Source organism: Physeter macrocephalus, unplaced genomic scaffold (genome assembly GCF_002837175.3).
Source record: "Physeter macrocephalus isolate SW-GA unplaced genomic scaffold, ASM283717v5 random_1463, whole genome shotgun sequence".
Classification (NCBI taxonomy): domain Eukaryota; kingdom Metazoa; phylum Chordata; class Mammalia; order Artiodactyla; family Physeteridae; genus Physeter; species Physeter macrocephalus.
In genome coordinates, this window is record NW_021146806.1 from 1 (window position 1) to 10,610 (window position 10,610).

At 49.9% G+C, this 10,610-nt stretch overlaps 1 protein-coding gene across 1 annotated transcript; it reads left to right on the plus strand.

The window, feature by feature from the left end:
• Positions 1-43: 43 nt before the first annotated feature.
• CEACAM20 (CEA cell adhesion molecule 20) lies at positions 44-9,744 on the plus strand (the record flags this gene model as incomplete). Its single annotated transcript, XM_028487067.1, is given in 7 exon segments — positions 44-188; positions 721-998; positions 1,793-2,086; positions 3,282-3,560; positions 6,835-7,113; positions 9,329-9,443; positions 9,651-9,744. Coding segments are annotated over 7 exon segments (1,484 nt in total), but the record flags the coding sequence as incomplete, so codon positions are not given.
• Positions 9,745-10,610: the final 866 nt, after the last annotated feature.

Genomic DNA, 10,610 nt, shown 5'->3' on the forward strand with positions numbered 1-10,610 from the left:
AGCACACCTCTTCCTCCCTGAATGCCTCCTCTTTCACCTCCAGCCTCACTGTTGACCGTGTGGAACCTGCCAGCTGCAGCCCAGCTCACCCCTGATGCCAACCTGCTTGGAGTCACCCAGAGTGAGAAGGATGTTGTTCCGTCTATATTTGGGACCCCTTGGTCACCCTAGACTCGTGGTAGATTCAGGGCACAGAAAACAAGGCTGTCATTCTGATCTCTGTCTCCACACCTCAAGCACCCATCGGGGTTCCATGCCCAGAGTCCCAACATGACAAACCTGATTGGCCTCCTCACTCAGTAACAACTGGTCCGATCATTTGTGTCGAAGCTGGGGGGGTGGCGTGGTAAAGATGTGGCCTGTGGCTATCATGGCTGTGGGTGGGAAGGTTGGCTGAGAAGTGTGTAGGGGGACCTGGCTGTCATCCGTGCTACAAGCTTGATTTCTTTGCATGACCCATTGTCATATCCCAGACCCTCCATTTTATTTGTACCATCCCATTTAATGGTCCTTGGAGAGGGGAAGTGAGGGGCCCAAGATCACACCTAGAATGAGAAGCAGATCCAGCATTTGAGCTCAGTCATGGAGCTCCACGGTGTCTGCATGCAATTCCCATCCACCCCTGTTTCTCTGGGTCCCTCTGTGACTATGTCTTGCTTGGTCTTCCTTTATCTGTGTCTCTGCCTCTTGTTTCCCTCTCTCTGTTTCTTCCTCTGTAGAATCGCTGGCCAAGCCCACCATTTCAATCAGCCAGGGCACAGCCATAGAGCACAGGGGAAATGTGACCCTCTACTGTGACGCCAAAGATGTCAACGTTACCATCCACTGGGTCTCCAACAATCGGCCCCTGGTGTCCCATGAGCGCAAGCAGCTGTCCGCCGATGGCAAGACCCTCACCATCTTCCCTGTCCAGAGGGAAGACACCGGGAGTTACCAATGTGAAGTTTGGGGTGTCCTCCAGGTCATGAGCAGCGACCCCACCTTCCTGCTTGTGAATTGTGAGTCCCTTTCCATTCTCCCAGCCCCTCCCCAGCACCCACTTCCTTGGTGATCTCATTCAGTCTCGCAGCTTTATTGTTTATTTATTTATTTAAATAATTTATGGCTGCGTTGGGTCTTCGTTTTTGCGCGCAGGCTTTCTCTAGTTGCGGAGAGCGGGGGCTACTCTTCGTTGCGGTGCGCGGGCTTCTCACTGCGGTGGCTTCTCTTGAAAGAAGAGCACGGGCTCTAGGCCCGCAGGCTTCAGTGGTTGCAGCACACGGGCTCGGTAGTTGTGGCTCACGGGCTTAGTTGCTCCATGGCATGTGGGATCTTCCCAGAGCAGGGCTGGAACCCGTGTCTCCCGCATTGGCAGGCGGATTCCCAACCACTGCGCCACCAGGGGAGTCCCCAGTCTCGCAGCTTTAAATACCATCCGAATGCGGACTTGTCCACGCTTTAACTCCAGACGTATAATTGTTTGATGTCTCTACTTGGATTCTCCTGGGAATGTCCAACTTGACATACCTAAAACTGAGCTCCTTAACTTTCGGATGTTTGATCCAAAATATTGCCTAGGTAGTGGGGAGGAAAGAGCATTTGCTGGCATGCTTTAGATATTTCTTCCAGTCCCGCTTTATCCAGGCATGAAGCTGACATGTCATCACTGTCAGACTCTTGCCTCTCCTTTGTAATGTTTCCAGAGCTTGAGTGGGGAGAAGAGAAAAATTAATGTTTATTGACTGTCTAGGTCCCCCTAAGAGAGCTGTCACTGACGCTATTATTACTGCTACAATTGTTCTTGTCCTCCCAGATGGTCCTGACCCCGTCAAAATCAAGGTGGAGTCCGGTGTACCCAACGGGGAGGCAGTTGAGGTGTTAGAGGGCAGCAACGTGACCTTCTCGGTAGAAACTCAGTCTTACCCACCCGCTGCCTATTTATGGTCTTTCCCCAATGACTCCAAGCCCATCATGAGCTCGTTTCTCACCGCAAGCACGTTTACCATCTATGCCGTGTCCAAGGAACACGAGGGCACGTACAGCTGCTTGGTGTCCAACAGTGCCACCCAGCTGTGCCACAAGGCTACTCTTAAATTCCACGTCCTTGGTGAGTCTCTTTTCCCTATATTTCTCTCCTTTGTTTCTCTGAGAATCAGAGCTACACCAATATCCTAGAGTTTGAGGAGGACCCGGTGGAGTGGGGATTTCCCATGTGGCTGGTGGCAGATCGTGGCTCTGGCCACAGGCAAGGACCTGGGTCCTGGCTTGACACATCCTCTACGAGGCCTTGTAGGCTCTCTGTGGGGCGTCTGTCACTTGATTCTCTGGAAGTGGGGGAGGCGATTCTCTATACATACAAACACTAACAGACCCCATACACACGTAGGGACACACACACAAATAACAATCACACATGCAGGGGACTTCCCTGGCGGTCCCGTGGTTAATACTCCACGCTTCCACTGCAGGGAGCACAGGTTCGATCCCTGGTCAGGGAACAAAGGTCCCGCATGCTGCACAGTGCGGCCAAAAAGGAAAACCAATCTCACATGCATAGCACACTCACACATGTGCACCACAGACACATACAACTCACAACGCATACACACAACATACAAAAGCACAGAATACACACACTCACACAAGATACATATAACACATACCCAAGAGATACACACAATACGTGAAACACACAGTACATAACACATCACAGACACACAACATAACACAACACATACACATACCATACGTTCAACACCGTCAACACCTGCACAATGACACAGAACACACACACAGAGCGTAACTGTACTACCACATAATTTAGTGATACACAAAGCATATACGCACACAGTACAAGATATACACATACCACATACACTACCACAGACACATAACATATACTCATGCACAGAAAATATATACACACACAATACACACTCACTTGCACACAAAGTACCTGTACATACACCACCATACCTCACAGTCACAAAACATATACACACAACACACACACATAAACAGACACAAAGCACACACTCACACACAAAACACATCCACATATCACACACTCTCCATACACACAAAACCCATAACACATTCACATAATTGTCACACAACACACACTCATACGCAAAAGACTTAGATGTACCACCCGCACAATACAGTCATATGCAAAACACATATACACACACACACCACCCACAACGTACACACACATCCCTGGAAAATTCTGCGGGCCCCACATGGGCGGGAGACTGACGAAGGGACCCTGGACCCCATCCTATCTCTCTGTGTGTTTCCAGAAAGGCTGACTAAGCCTTGCATCATGGCCCCGAACCAGACTCTCACAGAGAACACCAGCCTGGTGGCCCTGGCCTGCCAGGCCACCCATAAGGGAGCTGCAGTCCAGTGGTTCCTGCGAGGCCAGCCCCTTCTGCCCAGCAAACACCTGGTGCTGTCAGCTGACAACAGGACCCTGGTCATCCATGGCCTTCAGCGCAATGACACAGGGCCCTATGAGTGTGAGGTCTGGAAGTGGAGCAGCCGGCTGCGGAGTGACCCCCTCAAGTTGAACATCAGCTGTGAGTCGCCCCGAGCCTGGACCTTCTCCTCCTCCCTTCTCCCTCCCCTGCTGAAGTTCTTCCTTCCAGCCACTCACGCCATAATTATTGGATACCTGCTCTGTGCCAGGAATTTCTGGGCACTGGACAAGACAACCCTCATGGAGCTTACGTTCTAGTGGGGGAGACAGACCATAAACAGCTAAGCAAGGGAGATTCCTGGTGTGTCAGATGGCACTCGAGGCGGCACGAAAGACAGGCAAGGCTGGGACATTGGGGAGGTGTTGCAGTCCTGGCTGGGGTGGTCAGGGGAGGCTTCCCAGAGGAGGGGGTGTTTCTGCAGGAGGAGGCCGGGAGTGAGCTGTGCAGCTAGCCAAGGGAAGTGAGTTCCAGGGGAGGGAACAGCACGTGAGATGGGACTGTGCTTGGCATGTCAGAGGAATTCAAGGAGGCCCAGGTGACCAGAGAGGTCAGTTATGGGAGCAGAAGAAGCTGGGAGAGTGGGGTAGACCACACAGGGTCCTGTGGGCCATGGTGAGGACACTAGGAGCCACAGGAGGCTCTGAGCAGAGGAGAGATAGGATTAGACTTGGGTTTGCACAGGGTCTCTCGGGCCCTTGTCTAGGGGCTGGAAGCGGGGGAGAGGGACGAGGTGATAGAAAGAGTAGAAAGAGTTGTGTTTGTCTGGGTCCATGGAGACAGATCTCAAAATGAGATAACACGTGCAAGGATTTTATTAAGGGAATGCTCCTGTAGGGAGGGAACCTAAAAAGGCTGGGAGGGCCGTCAGACTGAGATCTAAGTCTGACTCCGAGTGAGGAAGAAAGGGAGAGAGGGTTGGATGCGAGTGTGTGGACGGCCATGTAGTCTAAGGAACATCGTCAAGACTCTCGGGGAGCCCATGTCTCCCAGGAAGGGGTCTACCTTAGTTTCCCCAACACACTCAGGTACTGGCAGGGTGCAGCCCAGGAAGGGCCTGGGAGTGAATCTGGGGGTACAGCAGCTGGGCTCTTGGTCAGTCACACTCTTACCATTGGAGGTCTGTGAGGCACCCTCTCGTGGTGGCCAGTTATCCATCAAGAGACGATGGGGCTGAGCCAGTGGCAACTATGGGTGATGAGAAGTGTTCAGCCGTGAATATATTTTAAATATCAAACTCACAGGATTTGCTGCTCATTGACCTGAAGCAAGAGGGGAAGGGAGGAGTCAAGAATGACTCCGAAGGTTTTTTTGCCTGAGCTACTCAAAGGATGAAGAAGCCATGAACTGAGCTCGAGAAGACTGGGGGAGAAGAGGTCTCTCTGCAGGGAGAGAAAGTAGGGGTCCACTTTACATGTGCACATTAAACAGCAGGGGGATAGAGAGACATGGCTTCAATACATTGCTTTCCCTTCCTTCCTTTTTTTTTTGGTGGGGGGCCGTGTCGGGTCTTAGTTGCAGCGTGTGGGATATTTCCTTGAGGCTCGCGGGCCTCTCTCTAGTTGTGTTGCGCGGGTTTTCTCTCTCTAGTTGTGGTGCGTGGCGCGCAGGCTCCAGGGTGCGTGGGCCCTGTAGTTGCAGCATGTGGGCTCTCTAGGTGAGGCACGTGAGCTCGGTAGTTGTGGCGCATGGGCCCAGCTGCCCCGTGGCATGTGGGATCCTAGTTCCCCCATCAGGGATGGAACTGGCATTGCAAGGCGGATTCTTTACCACGGGACCACCAGGGAAGTCCCCCTCCCTTCCTTTCTTGCTCTCTCCTCTTTCTTTCCGACTCTGGTTATGAAACCAAAAGTGTCTATTTTGTTCTCTCTGTAGGCTGAGCAACAAGTAAGGCACTTGATGATAGCCGTGACTTTCAGAGCTCACAGCCTACTCAGGATTGGGAGATCAATAATCAGGCAAAGAAAATACAGTGTGATAGGTCCTGCCATGGGACCAGAGATTTGGGGAACCCAAAGGGAGCCCCCACCCAGTCTGGGGGATGTGGGAAGGCTCACCACGAGAGGTGGTGTCTACCGCGAGACCCGAAGGACACGTAAGTTAGCTAGGTAGAGCAGACTCAGGAGAACAGCATTCCAGAGAAGGAAGAGAGTATGCGGTGACTGAGGCAATGGAATATCCAAGTAGGATCTTTTTTTTTTTTTTTTTTTTTTTTTTTTTTGTGAAAACGTCTTTCTTGGCGTATAATTGCTTTACAATGGTGAGTTAGTTTCTGCTTTATAACAAAGTGTATCAGTTATACATATACATATATCCCCATATCTCTTCCCTCTTGCGTCTACCTCCCTCCCACCCTCCCTATCCAAGTAGGATCTTATTCCAGGATTGAAAGTGGGAGGTGTGGAGAGGTGAGTGGTGGGACTGGAGGGGTCTACAGGGACCTTGTGAATGAGTTCATCAGCCATGGGCTTTGTCCCAAGGACCCTAGGGAGCCATGGAAGGTTCTGAGCAGGGGAGGGATAGTGTCAAGTTTGTACTTAGGAAGACACCTCTAGCTGCTGCGTGCGGGATTTGAGACCAGGATGGGGGCAAATGAGGGATCCTGATGGCCATGGGGTTAGGATGGAGAGAAATGAACAGATTCAAAGGATATTTAGGGACAAGGGCAAGATTTTCCTCATCTCCTAGAATGTCCCAACTAGAACCTCTTTGCATCCTTCTTTCCAGTAGTTCACATTAATTTCAATAAGACAAGACTCAAACTCTTGGTTTGCATGAGAAATCCAACAGCCATTTCCTTTGTTTCCTTCATGTCTATGGGAGGAGAGCCAAGTACCATTGGTCCCCTTCTGGCTTAACAAAGGAAATCCACAAGCGTCTCTACCTTTGTGGATACATGGAGATGTAAATTTATATATTGTCACCGGGCTGTTTGTTATTAAGAGATTCCATCAGAATTGTAAACATTTTGGACGTTAGGGGCTACATGCACAGGACACAGCAACAATTTCTGAAGCCTGGATGTCTTATAAGGCTCCTTTGTTAGAATTCACTTTTGCAATGGCAGAGGTTTTTGTTTTTGATTTTAATTTTGTTTTGTTTTGAATTTTTCCCGCCTCCATGTTGTGGAATACAGTCTGTTTGCTCGGCAGCTACGGAAGGAAGGGGAGCATTTTCTCCTTCTTCTCTTGCTGAGATTCCTTTCAACAGCAGTTGAAGAGCCCTTGTTTTCCAGGCTACAGCCTGGAATTCCCTTAGTTAGAATTGAGAAGGAAAAAAAAAAAAATGGCAGAACTTCCAACGTGGAATTGAATGGGATGAAATAGGACGTCTCGCCAGTGGAGGATGGGTGCATAACATTTGGATCTGCACACAGATGGCCCTGATCGAGTGGACATCACCAGGGGGTCGGCGTCCAAGGTGGTGAACACCATCAAGGCGGAGCTCAACTCCAGCCTGACCCTGCAGTGTCGGGCTGAATCCCAGCCGGATGCTGAGTTTCACTGGACCCTTGAATCCTCCACCAGTGTCTGTACGGGGGAACAGCTGGTCATCGAGGCCCTGACTTGGGAACACCAAGGGATTTACAGCTGCACAGCTTTTAACTCTCTCACCCACCTAGCCCGCTCTGCCTCAGTCCTGGTCAGAGTGATAGGTGAGTCTTTCAGGTACACCTTCTCCTTGGGTCCAAGTGACTTTTCCTGATGCTGGCCTCAGCAATCTGATCTTCCCTTACCATGGGCTGGGGTGTGGCAATGACTGTCCTGCAAGGGCAGGTTCCTAATCCGGAGCTGGTGAGTCCTAACTGCTAACACTCAGGCTCTAGAACCTCTATTTCCTACCTGTGTGCCCTGGCAAACTCTCCAGGCTGCTCTGAGCCTCAGTTTTCCTATCTGTAAATGGGGTTTATGATGCCTACCTTTCAGAATTGTTTAGAAGTACAGTGAGTCCGGGAGATCACCCATGAGAGAAGGAGTGAGCTGATAGGTGGGGTCAGGAATTATATTAATAACAACCTGGGTGTGACTGGCAGAGAGCCCCTGTATTTATGCCTTGAGTTCTTTTTTTTTTTCCTTTATGGATTTTTTTTTTTAATATGCCTTGATTTCTTGAGAGGACAACATAGTGTCGCTGTTCGCCAGTCGCTGTTCACATCCTGGCTCCAATGCTGTGTGACCTTGGGCATGCTACTTAACCTCTCTGGGCCTCTGATTCCTTGTCTGTAAAACAAACATAATAGTTGTGTTTACATCAAAGCGTTGTTGAAGATTAATTAACATTTGTAAAGTTCTTATGGCAGTGCCTGGCATATTGTGTTTGCTAAATAAAACTGTTCTTTATCGAGCCTGTATCACACCCTGAAGCAAGCCTTTCCATATATATATTATCAGCAAACATTTCTTGGGTGCTCTTTGCCAGTCAGCTATGAGGCAGGCCTGTTGGTATTTCCACCATTCAGGAGAGTTTGAGACTTAGAGACTAAAGCCCCATCACTAGGGTTTAAAAAACCATCTGGCCATCTCAAGAGCAGTGTTAGTGTCGTTGTTGTTTGGCCGCAGGATCTTAGTTCCCCGACCAGGGATCGAACCTGGGCGCCTGCAGTAGAAGTGAGGAGACCTAACCACTGGACCGCCAGGGAATTCCCACGAGAGCAGTGTTCTTAGTTGTCTGCAAAGTATAGGACCCCATACAGCTTTCCAAATTACCTCATTCAATCTTCAGAACAGCGTTCTGGTCTTGTTAAGACCATTTGATGGATGAGAAACAGAGGCTCAAAGGAGGAAGCAGTGAGTTTGTTTGATGCTCACAGGATGTTGTGAATACATGAATTAGATCATGTATGAAGGGCTCTTGGAGCTTAGAGCTTGGTAGATGGCAGCTTCTATCATCATCATCGCCTTTTATAAAGCACCTCCTAAGTGTCGGGCACTGTGCTGGTACTTTTACATGTGATCTCACTTAATCTTCTCAAAAGCCTGTAGGGTTACAGATTACTATGCTTGTTTAACATTTAAAGAATTGGATCCTCAGAGAATAAAACCAAGAACTCCTAAGGCATCTAGGAAGCCCCCCTCCTGCCCCTCCAAAGCAGAATCTTTTCCTCATACCCCTGACCCTCGTGTGGCTGCCTTCTTAATTCCTGTGGCTGGACTTCACCCCTTTGAGAAAGGTTCTGGGCAAAAGTGGGATGGGTAAACAGTAGGCCAGTGTTCCTGATAACAGCTGCCATTTATTAATCAATCACTGGGTGCCAGGCATGAACATTCATGATCTCATTTCATCTTTGCAACACCCTTATGCAGCAGGTACCATTTCCCCCACTTTGCAGATGAGGAAACGAGACTCAGGAAGAGTAGTTACTTTTATCTGTGTCCACAGGGCCCCAGAGAGTCAAAGGTGACTCACTGGTTGCCAAAGCCCTTTTCTCTCTCTGAAGGCCATATCTGATCCATCATCCTAATTAGTAACATCGTAACACCAACACTGACTGATCACTGTAGGTCTAAATACTTCACCTACACTGAACATACTGAACATTGCATATACTGAATATGAATACATATATGTTTAATCTTTTCAGCAACCATATAGAGTAGGCTTCATATTATCTCTCTTTACACAAGAGCCAACGGACACACGGAGTGGTTAAGTAGCATGGCACGGCCAAGGTCACACAGCTGAGATGTGAACTTAGGCTGTTTGACTCCAGAAATGATTCGATCACTACCACAAACTTCAGCTTCCCAATGGCTGGAAAACAAGTGCTCATCAAATTATCAAGTGGAGATAAAGCCACGAACTTGGGAATGGGGCTGGGGACAGGGATGAGGGTGTGTCAGGCCAGGTCCTGACTCTTTCTCCTTGCCCAGGTCCCGGGTCATCCGTCTCTGAAGGGGCCATCGCCGGCATTGTCATCGGGATCCTGGCTTTCGTTGCTTTGGCCACAGGGCTGGGCTGTTTCCTCTACATCAGAAGTGCCGAAGGGTAAACCTGGGAATGGGATGGGGGTGTGGCCCACAGGGGACCTGACTGGCAGGAGTGTTGCTGACCTTGGTGCTGAGCGGTATCCATGGCACGCGGGGACTTGAGAGGGTTTGGCACATTGCCCCAAATGTACATGGGATCTAGGCGGAGCCTGTGCAGATGGGCAAGGACTAGAGGCACAGAAAAACGAGGGTCTTGGGTTTTCAGGCCCTCAAGGAGAACAGCAGAGGAACCCATCTATGAGGTCACGACACCCACCTCTGAAGAGGGTCACCTTGCAGAGCCCGGTCGCAGTAAGTGACTCCATAGCTGATGCCCAGGGCAGCAGTGAGGTCTGGAGAAGAGGCTGGTGCAGAGAGCCCAGGCCTCTGTCCCCAGCTTACCCCGAAGTCACTCTGACATCATGGGCAAGCCCTGTACTCTTAAGAGTCTCCGGGTCCCCATCTGGAAAATGGATGAGATCGGAGGCAAGAACTCTTGAGGACTTCTGCCCGTTCCAACAGCCACAGCACAAATACGGCAACGTGCTGCCGTTCTTTTCTTCCCCGCTCTCAGAAAACTTTGTTAATTGAGTGCTATAAGCAGAGAGAATCAATCACAACACTCCTCCCTGCTAAACTCAAAACCAGTCTCCAAGTCCCTGTCATCACAGTGCCTCTGTCACCCTCTACTAATGGATGGGAATTGACCAAAGGCAAAATGAAACATCTTTGTCATGTCTGGCCTACGATTCGGGTAGGATGGGCTCGTGAAGTGGACGTCCCCTGGAGACTCTCCAATTCAGCTCAGTTTTACAGAGAAGAAAACCAAGGCCAGGGAGGATATACGATAAACCCAGGCTAAAGAGGACCCTGGTACAACTGGGGCTAAGTCTTAGACTTCCGTCCTCATCTGTGTCATCAAACAGCCTTATCTAACCCAGAACTTGATTTCCAGGACATTCCCGGGTTAAGATCACTGGAGATGTGATGCGGAGTCCTGGGGAGAAAGGAAGGAAGGTTTCTGCCACATCCTTCCTGGGGATAGAAGTGACCTGGGCAAATTGCCCCTTCTCTCCTATCTCTTCCTAACTCCAGCCCTGGGCTGGCATTCACTTTCTCTAGACTGGTGCATGCCTGTGTATGCCAATGTACCCGACACTCAAGGACAGATCCAAGTCAAAAAGGT